Here is a 19,722-nt window from a genome sequence, read left to right on the forward strand (position 1 = left end):
AAAATAATGTTAGTGTATACATGATTACTTTTTGTATCACAGTGTTATTCTTACACTTCCTCTTATGAACATTGTTTTAAAACCCAGAAGTGAAATTTCTTAGTAAATGCCCATTTATTATTAAATGCACACTGGAAGATTCATTAATGAATATCTGAGAAATGTTAATAATGTATTTTCCATACCTCTTTTATCCTGAAAGAAATGTTTCTTAATTAGTTAAGTGAGCCACCATATATTCTCCAAAGTGCTATCAAAATAATTTAAGATCTACTGTGTTTTCAAAGGCACAACAGTACTATTTCTAGAGAAAAACCCATAACCTGTGTAACTTTTCTTAAAGCCAAACGTTAGGATGTCCAGACATGGGGAGCTGAAGAGTCCATTTGCACGCTAAGACCTGTGTTAAGGTTATTCTTGCGACTGCCATGAGCACTGTGCTACAGGGATGCATCTGTCCACCACCCAGCAGTGGCTTATAAGTACAATCCATAAGCCTCTAACTCATGGGCACCCGAAAGCCCACAGGGAATGGGACATTCCCACTGGGAATGCAGCAGCAATAGGGTAGTAAAATATCCATTCATTGAATTATAGACCTCGTTTCTACATGTTTAAGGCTGATGATGAAGTTTGCTATCAAACAGTGTATGAATATGTTCTTAATTAGTTTGTGAAAATTTGTGAAAAGGAATGATATTACATGTGAACAATGGGTACAAAGGTTAAGCATTTGTGTTTAAATTTATAAATAGCAGCCAATTTTCCATATAGTAAACTGATCTCATAAAAATGATAGAAATAAATAAATCCTTTCCCAGATTAAGACCAAAAATCTAAACTCATAATAATCTTAATGACAATGTATTTTGACTGAGAAATAATGAAATTTAAAGTTACCAAAATCATACATGCAACCTTCAGTCTTTGCCTGCCAGATGGTAAACCACTGTCTTGGCAACTGCTGATTAAAAGTGACGTATAATGCAGCTTGGTTTCCTTGCTGCCCAACAGAGACCTGAGATGGAAAAATGTGACCATGTTTCTGTTAATCTGACCAGAAGAGTATGGTCAGCTTTTATTGCTACTGCTCATTGAAGGCCAGGAGGGAAACCAAGAAAAATCATTTATCAGCTTTCACCTCCTAAGGTTTCTCATGCTGGTGGTTGTCTAACAGGCGTTAATAAAGTCAAGGAGCTGAAAGAAGCCCTAGATTTTCAGTTGCTTGGCTAGTGGGCCCAACAGGAACCTGGAAATCCTCAGACACCCTCCTCAGCAGACTATTTCCTGGCTCAGCAGGCTGTTGAGAGCTTTGGAAGGCAATCTGATCGATTTTTGTGAAAATCCTCCTCATAGCCCACCAGAACATTTTGAAATCAAACTGAGTCTCTGCAATAGTGAGAGTTTCAGAAATAGGCAAATGACTGAACAGACCTAGAATACACAGGATGTACTCCATAACAAGACAGGTTGATTCTAACAGTGACTTCTAAAAATACGTTTTAAAAAATGTTCTGTATATATCATATTGTTTAAAATATTATTTAAATAAATTATTTTAAAGTTGTTGAAATTTCAGACCTGTGTTTCAATTAAATGCCAACTGACGCCTATTTCCTTTTGTCCAAACCTACAGTCTAAAAACGGATCAATGGCTTTGATCATTATGAATCCAGTTCAATCAAATCCATTTCCCACAGTAAATAATTCAAAATTAATGAAATAATATGAGGTCTTGTGTGTGTTTGCTTTGTTTTTTGAAACATAAGAAGCAGATGATGTTGTGGGATGCCCTTTGAGTGTAAGATCCTGACGGGTATTTAGTCTGGCACTTAATAGTAATAAAGAATTGGTGTCCATTGCTGGAAAGAAAAATGCAATGGGACTTAAATCCTAACATGCCTTTTCTTCCTGTCCACAGTAACCAAAGTGCTCTAAAGCCTGACTCCAGTTGATTGTTTTTTTTAATGAAGCCTAAGTCAGCCATCTCTACTCCAGAGTTTTTAGAGCTGGAAGTATTAACCCGATTCCTCTGAATTACCAATCACTAAGTAACTGAATACCCATTTAGAAATGCGTCTCTCGGCACCCATCAAATGGTTCAAAATTGCTTTCATGGTGTCATCTCTGTAGCCCACACCTTATCGTACATGTTTTCAGTGGGCATACAATCCGCCACCAAAAAGTATTAGCCCACTGCTACTTTCTTAACCAGTTAATTACATTGGCTTAAGGCTACCTCTGGGTTCTTTTGTCAAAGCTAAATTTAGCAAAATTTGGGATGGGAATATATTTTACTTTTGTTCTGTTTATCTGACGAACTCTGACTGCTCCCTTAGAGACTTATCTGAGAAGCTTTCCATCCTTCTCTTTGGCTTTGATCAAAGGCTGTCAGAATTTGCTTCATTTACATTTCAGACCCACTGATTAAAACCATGTCCTTTGGGTTATGAAGTATTGTTGGATGACAGAACTAAGACAAACTGTTCTAACTTCCTCATTGCATTGTATTACCTCAAGATTTTTATCACCCTGCTATTATGCCTTTCCTGTATTTGCATGCCTGTTCAGGGAAGGAGCTTTCTTGCTGCAGAAGTACTGATAATCTCTGGATTTTAGGACAATAAATGACTCCTGATCCTAGGGATCTCATTACTGTTAAAAGTATTCTTAGTGTAGAGATAACCTGCAGAATGTTGGGAGCATAAGACTTTTTCAAATGTTCTTCTACGTGTACAGTAACACCTCTTTTGGAAGCCTATGAACGGCGTGCAACACCTACGGCAGTTTTAATTTAGAAGGGATCAGCTCTTTACAACTGATAGATACAAAGTAGTTTTAATTTAGAAGGGATCAGCTCTTTGCAACTGATAGATACCAAGCCGTTCGGTCAGAATAAAATCAGTAACAAGAGTACTTCTTTGGTTTGTCCTACAGCGTGTTCTTTGGTTTATGTTGTTAGTAATGAGCAAGTTTCATGACGTGACATTTCATCAACTAAATCTGTGCCCCTTGATAATGTCTTAAAATCCTGGGCTTTCACCCAAATTCCCTTTCTCTGAGAAGGGTTCAGTTAATCTCTTATTAAACTCATATGATGTCACAGACCAGTGACAGAATAAACCCCCAAAGCCTGATGTGGCTTTGTTCTTTCCCTTCCGCTGTCTTCTGGAGCAAGTGTTTTCCACTAAGAGCCTTACACTTTTGCCAGCTTTGACAACTGATACCTTGGTATGATAAGCACAAAGATGGGAAAAATACATAAGTACAGTCTCTTCTACGGCACTGGCAGATCAATTGGACAGGCAAGTGTTTGACTAGCATTTAATGGAATTGCTAAAAAAAAAAAAAAAAAAAAAAAAAAAGGAGCTTTTGCTTCCATTACCTCCAGTGCTATGTATTGTAACTCAGCTTTTAAGACTTACTTTTTCGGAAGTCACTTAGGCACTTGATTCCTTTGTTTTCTTTCTGCCTCTGCATCAAGTTAAGGTTATTGTAGCCAGAAAAATTACCTACTTCTTTTTTGCCTATTGTGAAAATCTGCTCAAGGATAAAAATTTACTAACAGGAATGAGATTCAAATCTCTCTGACACTATTATAGTCTACATTTTCCTGGCTTTTTTTTTTTTTGTTAATTTTATCCCTTCAAGATTTTTATATCTTCCTGTTAGTAGTCATTCCTGATAGTCATGATGAAATTTTAAATTGGTTTACTTTAGGTATGGGGAGTGAATACTGAAACTGTCTTTTGCGTTAAGAAAATAATAATCTTTTCACTCACATGTTGGCAGACAGGGTGACTGGTTGTCAGATTTCTGTTGGTTTTTCAAGAATTTTAAATGCTTTCACCTGTTAACGACTGCTTATAAAAGTTATTAGGGTCCTCCACAGTGTACATTGCAGGTGCAAATACAAGGAACTGAGTAAGAGTTTTGAGTTTGCTTTTCTTGATCCTTACATAAAAGAGAAAATGTTTTTACCATTTCCACCACCACCACCACCACCACCCCCCCCCCCCCCACCACCACCACCCCCCACACACACACACTTAGGAGCCATTCAAGGATTACTGCTTTTCATTCTTTCTCTACTTGAAATTTGTGTTTCTATACTAGATACAGGCAAAATAACTATGTAAATAAACATATAATAATTATAATAACTATGGATAGATGGTTACAGGGTAATATTTTCATAATGCTTTAAGAATTTACAAGGAGAACAATGTTATATATTCATTTTATACTATATCGCTAAAGTGTGTCTGTAACAGGGTATGCACAATTATATACCTAACTAGTTACATCATTAACACCATCTTGTACCTAAAAGAACAGGGATTTTGCTAACAATGAGTGCAAATGAGGAATGTAAAGAATTGTATAATTTTTGCACCGCAGACTCTAAACAGATCTGTTTGCCTTAAATTTATTGAGCAGTAAAGAAGGCAGCACTATTCTTGAATGGAATCTAGCCACACGATATCAACAATATGCATGTATGTGTTTCAGAACTTTCTGGCAAAAATCACTCTTCAGCTTTCAAAGATGAGGAAAGGTACTCTCCCAATTTCAGAGGCAAAGACTGTGGTTCTATTTGGAGATTACTGTAAGTACGCTTTGGGGTCTAAAAAGCTACAGGACCTTTTATTTGAGGGGGGTGGGGGGAGTGGGGTGTATTTCATAACTCTTGATCCTTCCATTTCACTCTAATACCTGGAGTATTCCACTGTAATGCACAGAGGTCTGTACTTTATTTGGTAACTATAAGAAATGGGAGAAGACGGCTGTCCACAAAACTATAACTACGTGTGTATGAATACTATAGATACCAGCTCATTCTTTCTTCACAGGGAAGGAAACAATGTGAAAAAATACCCAAGAACAAGATATAACTGCAGTTCACAAAATGGGTAGAACCTCATATAACTGATACTAAGAACAGCTTAATCAGCAAAACACACTCTCATAGAACTCTATCAGACTATACCACTTAAAAGTGCCACCCAAATGCATGCAGCGTGCAGAGGGTCCTGTCAGGAGTAGTCCTGTTTGGTGAGAAACCCTCGCTTCATGCTGTTTCTTTTGAATGGGTCACGTGTATGTGTCAAGTATGAGCAACAGTATACATGGATACATGATTGCACATTTTGATCATAGGCAGTCAGCTATTATTTATTTTTCCATTATTTTAATCTAAATTCATTAGAAAAATGACCAACACAGTATGTTCACATTATAGAACAGTACACAGAATTTGACTATAATACAGGAGTGAAAAGATACATTTACTGTAATTTATAGATTAGGCCATTAAATGAGTGAAGTAATTATTTACCCAGTATAGACTTGCATTCTGTCTTGGTGTATACAAATATAAAGTAGAAGGATGTCACTACTGGAATACAGCCAGTTAATTTCATTCAGCGTGGTCTCACAGTTTCATTGACGAATCAAAATTAAAATGATGCTTAACAGCCAACAACGCACAGTGCCATTAACATGTGAAAGTTATGTTTTTCACTTCAACCCCTTTTTCATTTTTATTGCTATCACATTGAAAAGGAATTTAGTTAAAATGAAATCCTTGGAAACAAAAAATGCTCTCAAATTTATCAGTTGAAAAGGGTGAGGGTCCTCTATGACTGACTAAAGAAATTGCATTTTTTGCCTACTTCCCCCACCCTGAGAATAAATTCTTATTGTTTTTAAATGTTACAGGTTTTGTTTGCTTTAAAATAGCTGCTTTAAGCAGGTGATGTGTGCCAGTTCAGGAAGCAGCAAGTGAACCAAAAATCCCTGGGCAGTGCAGACATTCGAGAACAGGAGTAATGAACTCCAGTCACATAAGCTTTGCCAAACAGAAGGAAAGGATTCTTGAGCTTAAAGATATTTTCCAAAACTTTTTTTGTTTCTGTTTTTCAGAAAATTATCCACTTCTCTTTTTAATATTGTAATTAAAAACTTACTTTCTTTTAGATTATTAAACTGTGCTTGAGTATCAGTACAACTCAAGCAAATACCAGAATATTCCAAAGAGCTTCCAAGACTTCCAAGTGCCCATCTTACCATTTTCTCCAAGTAAGCCATAACCTACAACATACAGCAGAGACAATTTGAGGAAAGAACAGTGTTCCTGCTATACTGCAGCTCTAGGCTCTGTTCCCTCCATTTGAGGGACCAGGGTGGAAGTTGTATGCACTCGTGCATCCTAGATGAGCAGACCAAACTCCTTCTGGGTGAAGGCCATACTGTATGGCACTGATAATGGCCACGAGAAGGACAGGAAATGTCATTTGCCTCTCTGGACTAAGTCTGGCTGTTTTATGATTACCAAAGTTGGTACAAATAAAAAGGGTTTCTCCTCCTCATGAGGTCTCCCTGGCAATAGCTGAACAAATTCTTTTCCTCATCAAATGGAGCAAGTGGAGAACAGGTGCTCCTACATGTGCAGTTCTATCATGGAAAAAGATTAGTTCTCAGTAGAAATTAACGTGTAGCAGGCTGGTGACCTTATGTCTTGGGAGTAAGAAGAGACACTTGAGGAATCTCCATTGACCTGCAACTATCATCTGCTTACTGACCTTAGTTCCTGATTATACTGGGGGCTTTTGGCATCCCCAACTATAAATTACATGGCAAGAGTCTTGTACCCAGGCATGCAACACGATGTATGCCTCAGAAACTACACGGGAAAACAAAGTTGTGTCTTGCAAACCTGTCATTGTCTCATGTATTGTTGGAATGAAATAAATTACTTCTCTTGGGGTTTCCTTAATTTGCTATAAACTCCTTCCTGCAAAGAAGTTCACAAAATATTTTTAATGGCAACTTCAGAAAATTATTTTTAATAGCAACATTTGGAAAAGTAGGCCATCTTTTATTATGCAAAAAATACAGCCATGTACTTCAAGTGCAAATATGCTTGGTTACATGATTTAATTCCTAGTAATATTTTCATCAGTCTGATTTGTTCAAGAAAAAACATTTTACTTATAACTGAGCTGTAATGATGAAGGGATGTGTCCACATAACTATACCCTCTGATGTAAAAACATAAATTTTAATAATAAGATTCTAACCGCAAGCAAGTAACAATAAGAATGAAAGCAATTGGCTTTAAAAATGAAGAACAAATGAAAAATAATCCAGTGAATGTAGATACAAGAATCAGAAAGAATCATATTTGTCTGTGATTGTGTTATAGACTACTTTTCTTCATATGTTTAAAAAACATTCTCCATTAAATCACTCAGTTATGGAATCTTCTCGAATTTTCCTTTCATTTGTAATGCACCCTATTAGACTGGATGCTTGGCTTTTCCTTTGCACAAGAAGGAGTAACATTGCCTCAGCTCTCAGCAAAGTTTGCTCCAGGAATAAAGCAAAGTGGAGGACTGTTTTGTTTGTTAGCAGTTTTTTGTTTATAGTGATTTTTTTCTGTGAGGATAGTTTGAATTGAAATCAAAGGAAATTTGGAAAGAATTGGTTTGTTCAGTCTTGAAAGGAAAAATGAAGACCAACGAGTACTAGTCACACACATGAAAAGTTACTCTGACAAAGCTGGTAATATATTGCCTTCTATATCCATTGGGGAATAAGGTGAAAGCAATGTGCAGAAAGTGCAGCAGTGGAGGTTTAAGCTAGATGTTAAGAGAAACTTATCATTGAGAGGAATTAAGTTGGCTCAGAAAGTGGAGGAATCCAGATTTTCAAGGGTTGGTTAGACTAGCATTGGCCAAGAATTGTTCAGTTATAACTGCTTCTGTCCTGAGACAAACAAATGCACTAGAAGACAAGAAAAGGTCCTTTTCAGCCTTATTCTTGCTTTTACACTCTTCCTAAAATGATAATGTTTTTATTTGATCATTTGTAAGGTTCAATGTGTTAGAACAATATGAAATAATTTTTTAAAATAGATTTCAAAATAGTCAGTTAGATAGCCACATAAAAGAACCCTAATCAAGGTTTCACTAAAGATATTTGGTGTGGATGAACCCTCATTTTTCACACAAATAGTTTTGCTCAGCTAGATCTGAAACCAAGTTAACTGCTCATTAATTCTTTCCCAGACAGTTTCTAAAATCTGTATCACAAGTTTCCTTGGTAACAGCAGCCAGCATAATATTCCATGACACCTAGCCATTAAACCACACAAAAGCACAAATCCTGAACCTCTGTGTCCATCTAGGAGAATAAGGTGAGGCTAGAGGCAAAGGTATTCCCTGGCATGTACAGGATCCTGCCCCAAGCATACATCAAATGCAGCTGATGTGGACAGTGACCGCATCCTGCGACACACTGATGACACACTGGATTTGTGGATAGCAGTTATAGGTTCACCTAATATTTACCACTGGCTTTTCTCCCTGCGTAGCTCCTGCTACAAGCTTGCAGGAAGCTGTGAGAGGTGGAACTCCAGGCAAACACAGCTGCAACTTCTGAAGTAAAGTGTTTGCCCCAACTGACAAAACGTTTGCTTCCCTGAAAACATTTAATCCAGCCAATATTTATGCTTTCATTTTTTATTTTTACACTTGATAATCTCAACTTTGTTATTTTTGATTAAGGAACAGCCCAAAGATTTCAGTCATTATCAGCTGCATTGTACTAAATGTTGTGCAAAAGAAATCCAAGAAAAGAGACAATCTAATTCTATTGACTTCAATCCCAGATCTGGTTCCTTATTTATTTCAGTCACTTGCAATGAGAATGGAGTTATTCGTAACTCAGCTAAACCATTGTAACTGGTGTTCATGATCCGATCGTAGAAACGACACCTGGAAGAAGGAAATCTTTACTGGAAGTGAAGGACGACAGTATCCACCATGCCAGGAATTTGAGAAACAGTATGCTGAACCAGCAAACCTCTACAGTGGAAGATGGCTCTTAGGTGATGGGCAAGGGCAACGTCCTCATCAATTTTAGGTAAGAACATATAGATATAGGGTGGCCGACCACAGCTGGTACAAAGGAAGCTGAACTTCTCTCAACAACGAGGAAGTGAGAAGTCAGTCTTTATTATTGATAAACAGCTACATCAGCTGAGAGAGTCAACTGGCTGTGTAACTGTTTGTCCCTGAATTAATCAAAGGAATGCAAATATATGTCTTCCTGAGTTAGCTAGAACAGTATGGGGAAGTATATGTGGCTCAGTCCTCAGTAAGGACATGAAAACTGAACAAGGAACGAATAAGTATATTTTGTATTATACATTAAACCCTCCATGTGGAGAATATCTAAAAGAACATGGTCAGAGGGCGTTGGACTCGGGATAAGAAAGGTGATTTCACCATGAAAGCATGGTGACATGAAAATGGAATAAACACATTCAGTTTATTTTTATTTTTCCTACCCTACTTTTGGAGCTGTGGAAGTATTCAATACCAGATATCAAGTCCTCTACCATACAGTTAAAAAAGGTCATATTAAATGTTGTGAAAAATAAAGTTTCACCAGTTTTTCTACAGCACTGTCAATTCTCAGATAAATCTGCTTCTCCAAGACTCTTTATTAATAAAGCAGAACATCCTGGGATGTGAAGAGTGGTGTCTCCTTGGTTTGATTCTTTCTACCCTGCTGATTTCAACAGCAATATGTGTGTCATTCCAATCCTGAAGCACTACACTTGGCAATGAAGTTAAGAAAGATTAAAAGGAATTTTCCTGATCTCCAATTATGTATATTTAAATATACACTCGACACAGTGTATTAACAGGTAAAAACCTGGAATTGTCAACAGCTGAAAAACCTGATCATCAGAAAAAAGCAATCCCAGTTTCTTTTATTCATTTTACGTGGATACAATCAGACTTCAAAGAGCAGATATAAACTAATGCTGGATTTTATCTTCTTTTCTCAGATTCTTTCCTCAGATATAGCTTCTTTCTTATTCAAGTTTGCACAATGAATAGCAATTTCGACTCATTACTATCTCAGTTGCTGTGGCCCATATTATTCTTTAACATTAAAATTATGTTACCTTCTTTTCAATGCCATTCCTAACCATGGAGACAGAGTATGTCAAACTGATTTATGCCTGGACACTTATCTCAGGAGTGAGTTATTTTCCTAAGCATGTATGCCAGTATAACATGTAATCTTTTAAAATGTGGAAGCAAAAATGAAATTAATTTGATTGAAATTTTTTTAGGGTGTAAGTAACGTAAGTTTCATGTCCACATATACACCCTAAATACATGATCCTTCACCAATTTCCTCAAAGATGAGAGGGTACCAAAGAAATGCAAAAGCCAATTATTTTTTAAGCATATGCTGATCACATCTCAGAAAATTTCATCAGTTATTCAAACTAATAATTCATTCAAACTCTGCTAACATAGAGACAAACATTACTCAAATTACAGCAGTAATCATGTACAAAAATGGGTTTACTCACTGTGCTTAATTGACATGAGATACATGGAGAGGAATTATTGATCAGAAATCAAAACAACAATCTTAGGAGAGAAGAATTAAGAAAGGCTAGAGACAAAACATGTTCCCTGAAAAGGGAAATTAGGAGCGGACATAGGGAAAGAAAGGGACCTTCACCTGAAAATGCCTTTCTCATCACATCTGTGAGGGCTGCTAGGATTGAAGGCAAGGAAGGATCATTGTGCTCATGAGAAAGCAGGGAAGAAAACCATGCCTCAGCTGCCTTGGTCAGCAGGAGGGGGTGGTCAGCTTCAACAAGATACCAGACCTTGCTCTCTCTACTTCCCCAGAGTAAAACAACTCTTTAGTCACACAGATCAGCCCTCTTGCCCTTCCTTTGCATCTTCAAGCTTCACCAGTGGCTACACAGAAAGTGATAGAAAACTGAGTTGCCACAACGTTTATTGGACTAGTCTTGTCAAGCTTACAGAGTTAAGACCTGAAAGGAAGCTTAGCACAAATGCCAATCCTGGGGCAAGTGACAATCTAGGGTACTGCCTATCAGCTTCATTACTAACCTAGCATTTTGTTTTGCTGTGAAAGGTCTTTAAGCTATGACTATCATAAATAATTCCTACTAAAAGGGTTTTTGAAATTATGGTAAGTAGGTGAGAGACTCAGGGAACGTGATGGTGGCTGTCAGATCTGACAGGACAAAGAGGGTCAGCACTTACTTTTGCAGGTGTGGAAAAGACGTATTTCTATTTAAACAATCAGTTATGGTGGCCTTTTTGATGCCTTCCAAATTAATGAACTTGTACTGCAGCTGGCAGGAGACAACTTCACACATACTCTGAAAATGGCAGATGTACACTTTTCAGAAGTAGCAACGTCTTTCACATTGAATTACTCTGAAGTTGTTCAAACTGTGAGAAAGCCTACGAGGAATGAGGAGAAAGCTCAGTTATGTCCTGGTTTCAGCTGGGATAGAGTTAACTGTCTTCCTAGAAGCTGGTACGGTGCTGTGTTTTGAGTTCAGTATGAGAAGAATGCTGATAACACACCAATGTTTTTCAGTTGTTGCTAAGTAGTGTATAGTCTCAAGTCAAGGATTTTTCAGCTTCTGATGCCCAGCCAGCGAGAAAGCTGGAGGGGCACAAGAAGTTGGCACAGGACACAGCCAGGGCAGCTGACCCAAACTGGCCAAAGGCGTATTCCATACCATGGGACGTCACATCTAGTATAGGAACTGGGGGCAGTGGGGGCGGGGAATCGCCGCTTGGGGACTAGCGGGGTGTCGGTCGGCGGGTGGTGAGCAATTGCCCTGTGCATTATTTGTATATTCCAATCCTTTTATTATTGCTGTTGTCATTTTATTAGTGTTATCATTATTATTATTAGTTTCTTCTTTTCTGTTCTATTAAACTGTTCTTATCTCAACCCACGAGTTTTACTTCTTTTCCTGATTTTGTCCCCCATCCCCCTGGGTGGGAGGGGAGTGAGTGAGCAGCTGCGTGGTGCTTAGTTGCTGGCTGGGGTTAAACCACAATGTTAGCTGACAAAACTGTCTAAAAGTTTTTTCTCATCGTGAAGAATCAGCAGGTGGACACATGGCAACTGTCTAACCACTTTTTGTTTGTTTGTTTGTTTGTTTCAACAGCAAAATGGTACTACCTTGTTTAGACCTTAAGCAAAGATTAACTTCCCATAGCGTCAGGAGATCTTACGCAATTGCAATTTATTGTCTGCTTCTGTTCATCTCATCGTGAGAGTCCTGGTGAATTCTATGAATGCTAGAAATTTTCTGCCTTTGTGGTTACAGATATATTGTCTAATGTCTGGATGTGCTTTTTGTCAAACTTTTAAACAGATAGGTAACTAGTTCAGTAGGTAGATAAAGGACAGACTAATTTCTGTGGTTATTTTTATGAATGCAGCTTCTTATATGATTTTACATACTTACTGATGGGAAGTATGCAATGACTGAATGAAGCTGATGGGCAAAACGGGCAAAAGAGTGTACTTGCATAACTGTGAGAATTGTGACTCACAGGGATACGGAAGGATCAGTAAGCACTGATCAGAACCAGCATTACTTGGATTTGAAATGCTTATGAAAGCACGTGAAAGGGAACCTTTGAACCAGCTGGAAAGGATGGGACTGAGAAGATTGGGAAGTACAAGGCAGCACTGTTCACCGTGGAAGGGAGTTACTGTTTTCCCAATGCAGCCTATCAGAGCTTTTCAGGAGAGGTGAAATGGTGTGTCCAACACGGAATGATACCAATTAGTTAAGGCGCCATAAAGAATTACTGGAAATAAATCATGCAAGAGATCAATGGGAGTTTGTGGCACTGTAAGCAAGCCAGTTTCAGTCCTATGTCCAACACAGATAAAAATAGTAAAGAACTAAGTTCTTGGATAAATTAAGGGAATTATGGAGTCTATACAAGTTAATAATTATGTTAAGGGAGATTTATAATTTAATCCATGTAGCATTTTATCTATTTAATATTTATGTGAAAAAGTAGGTATGTGATTCCATTATTCTGAATTTATAAAACCGCCACTTATAGCTTAAGCTACATTTTAGCATCTCTTAGGCTTATCTTTGTGTCTTGAAAAAATATGAGTGGACAGACAACAGGGACAGGGAGATTGGTAACATATGCATGATTTTTTATGAATCTGAACGTGTTAAGTTTGATGATCTCTACACTTCCATCATTAGTAGCTGTGTTTTCTAGACCTAATTTATGTACCCAGCTATGCTGTGATGGTAACCATGTGACAACACACCTCTTCATACCATTTGTTTCCATCTGCTAATCCATTTTCCCTGGAGCTTTGTAGAATCCCAAAGCTCAAATATCATTGAGGTGGATTCTTTCCGCCCTGTGGCTGGTAGTGCCACTATTACTATTTATATTAATGTACATTGAGTAGATAGAGGTTCTGACCTGCTGTTCTCTCCCATTTGTAATTCATATTTGCTGTCTCACTTACTCTAGCCAAAAAAAATTGCAATGCACTTCACCGCTGAAGTTCCACCATGTTTAAACCACCTCCGCTTTACCCCAGTGAAGAACCTTCTAAAGAAAAATGTCTCCTTTAAATTAAAGTTGCTTTTTTCTCATCTTTCTTTGGGCACAGATAAGCAATACCTGAAGTAAATATTTTTATTGAGACCAGTAAAAACTTTAAAAAAAATCTCTTTTGTTCCATACTCTCTCAGTTTGTAAATAGTAAGAGGGCACCTAGAGACAATTTTGTACAGAGTAAGTGACTAAGGCATAGTAGTTAATGACTGATATTCCTAGTTATTACAGATATACCTTTCTTTCACTCTGTTATTAATGGCCTTATTAGAAATGCAAATCAATGTCCACTATGTAAAATGGAAAACACAAAAAATCAATGCATGTCCTGTTGTGTATAGTTTAGATTCAGATTTTTTCAAAGTGTCACAGGTTCAAACCAAACCATGAATATTAAATTAACTTTAGATGTTTGGTTTACTTAGAATTTATGGTTCTCCTGAGATTTTTTTATATTAACTTTTAATGTATTGTTTTAAAAATACAGACCAGAAAAAAAGAGTACTTTTGTAAAATAGGTTCATAGATACTATTTATAAATACAAAGTAAACCATCCAAAAGTAAAACCAAAGCAATTCAAGGGTTAGGTTGGAAAAAACCCAACATTATGATGGTGGTTTTTAAATTATTATTCCAGCTAAAAAAAAAATAAAAAAGTTATAAAGCCTACATCCAAAACTCTAAAGCTACTTTGTTTTCCCTATTTATACATCAGGATCAAAGTCGCTGTTCTGTCTAGTCACATACTTGCAGTTGCTGAATAACTATGCTTTTATTTCTCACATTTGGTCCTTGAGACCTTTGCAGCTGCAAGGGATACAACGTATGTCCTTTTCATTTTCTTTGATACACTTTTTATCACTAGAAGTCACCTGGGATTAGAACCCCTTTTTAAATGATCCATAATCAAAGGGGTGGTGATGTTGAAATATAATATTTCAGATCTTCAACTGAACTAATGGTCAAGTTACAGAGCTCATATCCTCCTCCAGAATGCACCAGATGATCATTTTACTCATTGAAATGCAGCCTACCTCAAATCTTATTCTAGTATTTTGACCTTATTTGACCAGCAAAGTTCTGAGGAATCATTTAAAACTATAGCTGATCTGAATCTTTACCAACTAAAATATTTTCATTTCAAGCAAGTTTTGCATAACTTATTGTTGGATTATTTTCCTTTTCATGTTCTGTGATGCTTGGTCATGGCTGGGACTATGGAAAGAGATGCCAAAATGCTGCACATTTTCTTATAAGGTCCACTAGAAATATTAAGACAACAAAGCATTTCAGCATTGTGTTTATCAAGTACCAGAACAATTCAGGTTATCACATGATAGAGCTGACACACACACACACACACACCCCCCCCAAATGAACCATCTAGAACTATCTAATTAGTTACTGCTAATCTTTTAAAAGTAATATTGGAATAGACATTTCTCTACTTGGTGAGACCTCTCTCTAAGAATAACTTCTGGATTGCAATAGAAACATGTATTTCATTTTCTTAGCACTCTTTAAAAGAATTACACTTATCATATTTTATCACCTTTGCCTTTCTTTCATTTTGTCAAATAAATTTCCTTGGATTTTTAATAACCACAAAAGCTTTGCTGAAAATGGGCTGCTATACAAAGCTTATATAAATCTATAAATATATGTAAGTATGTGCATGTGTGTTTTGCATGTATGTGTGTATTTTGCTCTTAAATAGTAGAGAGAACTCTTAAGGCTAAATAATGCCTAATCCGTGAGTAAAACATGCTGGCAACTGGTATAGAAAGTGGTGTGGAAGTGTATCATCTAATCAACCTTTTTATCTCATTTTCCTACTACTAGTGTAGGTGCACCGAAAGAGAGAAGAGAAACAAGGAACAGACCAAAAGAGAAAAAGGGAAGAAATTATGAAATCTCTGTGATTTACCCTAGTATACTGTGCAATCATTTATGTCAGTAAAATCACAGAAGTCTAAGCCAGAGCTGTGGAATATACCCTATGTATCCAATGCATCCATTGCTTTATCCATAGCAATATCATTTAATAACATACAAAGTACGGGGTTTAAACTATGGCTTTGTGAATATAAATATTCCATTCTCTTTTGGACTTAGGTTAATAAAATCATCAGTATTACCAGTCAAAAGAGCTAACTCACTGGTAGATCTTGGTAGATATTTTATGAAGGTCTGAATAAAGGATCAATCACTAAATCCAGTAGGAAATAAATTTTATAACTGCTCTTTACTGAATAGTTAAACAAAAGTAGGCCTAATATTTAAACATGACAAGGATAGAGTGATAGCAGTCTTCACATGAACATGGAAGCAGTTTTCTCACACTTGAGAACTGACAGCAGCTGTTCCTTTGGATTATTTTTTGGACATGACAGCTGGATTGCATTTTCCTCCTTTTTTCATTCTTCCCTTCATGTACCATTTTTCATTTCCTTTTTGCTTATTTTTCTGATAGCGGCATGTGTATTGATACAATCACTACTTCACAGATTAGTTTTTCAGTTGTTGAAAAAGTGTTGTACATTACTGTTTATTTTGCTTGAATAGTCTATGTCTAGCAGTCTCATAGTCAACAAAAATGTATGAAGATATACACAGTTCCTTCCTAATTCTGTGGGGATCACAGGAAATTCCACTGGGAGCCATACTGTATGTAGGAACCAACGAGATTTTAAAAGGATTTTTATTAGCCTAGCTCCTTTCACTTCAGTAGAGTCATTCCTGACTCCCAACTGCAAGATCAAAATGATGCCACTTGTCTAAAATCTCAGTTCCTAGAAATTAGCATTCAGGTTATATGTATAAGCTGTTGAACGTACTGCAACACAACCCCTTTATTTCATGGACTATAAAGCTTAAGAAATACAGACATCCACAAGCTATGAAGCAAAGGCTCATAAAAATGCCATGAAATGTGTAATTATCTACTAGGATGAATCTTCAAACTATGCCTGGAATGAACTGAACTGGGGGATTTAGTTGAAAAGCCAAAGTCTTCACAGAGCCCATTGACAGTAGACAAAAATGAAGGCACACAAAATTCAGAATCAGCAGAGCTCTCTGAATTTAATAAAGTAACCAAACACACTCAAATAATTTCATGTAACTGCCCATGAGAAAAGTATTTATCTTGAAACTTTCTGCTAGCTGAGCGCCAGTGACTCCATAAACAATGAATTTAATTAAGGAAAATTACCCCTACCAAACATCTGATAATGGATACTTGTCACTTCTAGCACTCCATAATTTCCTCCCTAAAGCTAACCAAAAATATTGCTTGGAGGACGTGAATGTATTACACAGTGAAGAGTAAGATGATTTTCTTTTCTGTCAGAACATAGATTTATTATCATAGGATTTTCAAAGAGTAGAAGTTACTCACTAGACTTTAATCTTTTCATACCAGTAAGCGATCTAGTTTTAGCATTTTTTTTTATTACAATTCAATTACAGATTTGGCAAAACTAGTGAAATGTGATTTTAATGATTTCAAACCCATAACACAATTTCTGTCTCTCTTCTCCTCTACTCACATAAATGTTCTCCCTCTGTCCTGTTAACTGAATAGATCCCAAAGACATGATTGTCTAGAAATTTATCTTCTTTTATCTACTCTGTATAGACCTGTCTGTCAGAATCTATCTTCACACTTTTACCTGTTTCTAAATTTTGCTTGAAAATAAGGACTAGACAAACTTCTCTGACATTGCATCATTCTGTTAACATTTCTCTTTATAACTCACACCTAGATAATCTTTGGTTCAACCGGAAGTAGTGTATTAATGTCTCATAGAATTTTTTACATAAAGTTTTCATGTCCTCTTCATAGTTTCAAAGCTGTTCCTCAAAGCTCACCTAATTAGAGGCATATGAAGAACAATTGATAAAAGCTCTACAACACAATTCTGATTGCATCCAACTGATAAAAATGAAGGGGCTTTTCAGCCTTTAATAAATGATGAGATTTCTACAGGTGTGTAGCAGGTATTGGGTGCCCTGTTTTCTTTTATTATAGCAATGAGCAACTTGGAATACCTGTATAAAGCACAAAGTTCAGAGTTACATTTGAGTGTAACATAGTGAACTACACTGTAGGAAACAGCAGTTGACTAGATGAGGTAAGCTTTACTCCCTCACGAATGACTTACATGAATTGTTCCATCAGATAATCTAATACTACTGAAAGGAAGTCCAAAGAGTGTACAGTCCAGTATAAAATGGCAGGTTTTCTACGCACATTTTTTTTGAGCAATATAGATGTCTTATAAATAAACATGGAATTCTGTATCCGTCCAAGTCCTTGTACTGCTTGATCTCTAACATATAAGATTCTCCATGTATAAAAAGTAATTTTAATTAGACTGTTCTTATAAATATTCCCACCTGCATATTGCACCAGAGAGTCTTCCCACTACAGAAATTATGTACTAATGTAATTGTTTAATGCAGCCAAGTGCCAGCCTTACTGCCTTACCTCCACATTTTTATCTTATTACCAGCAAGTACTGCCAGCTGTTAAAGAAATACAGTTTTGATAGTACAGAAGATAACAGGGAGAGAGAAAGGGACTGATATAAAATCCACTCAAATACAAACCCACAAATTTAAAGTTCTAAGTAATCTAAACCAGATAAAACAGAAACTCAAAAGCATAGCTGGTACTGTATATAACTCATGCTACCAATGCCTGACGTTGAATTTGATTCAATAAGACTCATAAAACCTGAACAGTATTCTTTTTGGGGGAACACAGACACATGACCACATACGTGCATAGGGACAGCCAATCTCAGTCTAAGTGCCCTCCCTTCAAAAGAAAGCGCATGCATCTCCTGGATTAAAGGCAATCACAGACGCAAAATAAGATAACCCAGCACATCATGTCACTTCAATTCCTGTCCAATGGAGCATAATCTGATTTGCAGTGTTTTAAACTACATCCTGATTGGATTACTAATGAAGGCTGGCAATTCTGAGGAGTTTACCAATTGCTGACAGTTTCTGTGAAGCAGCTGGGCAACTACTTTTAAATTGAGAAAGACTGTAAAATATATTTACAGCTAAATGCCTTTCTACAAAGATGGGCCAGATGGTCCCATAGAAATTGGAAAATGAAGGAAGCATTAATGAATCATCCAAGAAACTAGAAATCTTTTAGTGGGTGGTTCAGTCCATTAAAAAGAAAAATCACCCCAAACCCAACACCACCCGACTCTTCATAAAGCGCTGTTTTGCTTACTATAATTTAAATGCACTTATAGGCATATTGTATTTCTAAATAATCACAGTGAAGCATAATTTTATAATACATGAAGCTTGCTTTTGTCATGTTAATAGCATATTCTATTACCAGAAGAGATTAAAAAAATCCACCCTTAAAAGTATACTACAAACAGTCTGAGCTAGAACCTCTTTATATTCAGCATAGGCGTAGGAATCTTCAGTGACAGGGCAGTCTGAAAGGAAGAGAAATTCTCAAATAGGCAAATGCTTCTAGAAAGAGTTCTGGACTTGGTGGAAGCACTTTCCAATGATAACTAACACTTCCGAGTTGCCACTCAGATATGAGCAAAACAAGACTCAAAAGTCCTTTTAAACTGAATGTCAGAGAGAGAAGTCTCTTGTGATTTCCTAGTCCATACAACTCAATAACGCATATTTGCTTTCTTAAAGGGTCTTACTCTCCAGGACAGTTTTCAGAAAGTAATCTTTCTAATGGCAAAGTTAAATCTCCGTAATACTTCACTGTTGCACAACTAATTGCAGTTTGTTACTTGTTCCTCCATTCTTATTTTTTCCCAACCTTTTGTTTTTTCTTCCTCTTCAGGGAAAAACATAATTTCTCTGTTAATTTGTTAAAATATCAATAAACTATCCTGAAAAAAAGGCAGTATTACTATTCTATTGAATAAGAATTGCACAACTTTGAGAACACACTAATGAAATGAGCAATTAGCCTTGATAACACACTTACTATTACTGTTGATCTTGAAGCCTTCTGAAGTGCTAATGATGAAGTCCTATGCTGTTATTTTATTTGGTAAAAATCAAACACAAAGAGTTTCTGTACTTGTAGATTACAGGACTAAAGAATATCACTTATAGAGTTGTAATTGGAGCTTATATGTTATTTGAATGATATGATTTTTCATGCCTGTTTGGGATACTGACTTAGTTTGAACTTGAGCTATGAAAGCCAAGTTGATCTATTGCTTTATATGTAAGGGA

General features: G+C 36.6%; 1 protein-coding gene across 1 annotated transcript in view; it reads right to left on the bottom strand.

Moving 5' to 3' along the window:
* Nucleotides 1-1,189: 1,189 nt before the first annotated feature.
* LOC126048349 (uncharacterized) overlaps nt 1,190-19,722 on the bottom strand; it is a 48,759-nt gene continuing 30,226 nt past the window's right edge. Inside the window, exons 3-4 of the mRNA XM_049823673.1 lie at nt 3,426-3,540; nt 1,190-1,434 (exon numbers count right to left, since the gene is read on the bottom strand). Of these exons, the coding sequence (XP_049679630.1) occupies nt 1,190-1,434; nt 3,426-3,540 (360 nt within the window). The remainder of the gene's footprint in view (nt 1,435-3,425; nt 3,541-19,722) is intronic.

Source organism: Accipiter gentilis, chromosome 1, assembly GCF_929443795.1.
Source record: "Accipiter gentilis chromosome 1, bAccGen1.1, whole genome shotgun sequence".
Classification (NCBI taxonomy): Eukaryota; Metazoa; Chordata; class Aves; order Accipitriformes; family Accipitridae; genus Astur; species Astur gentilis.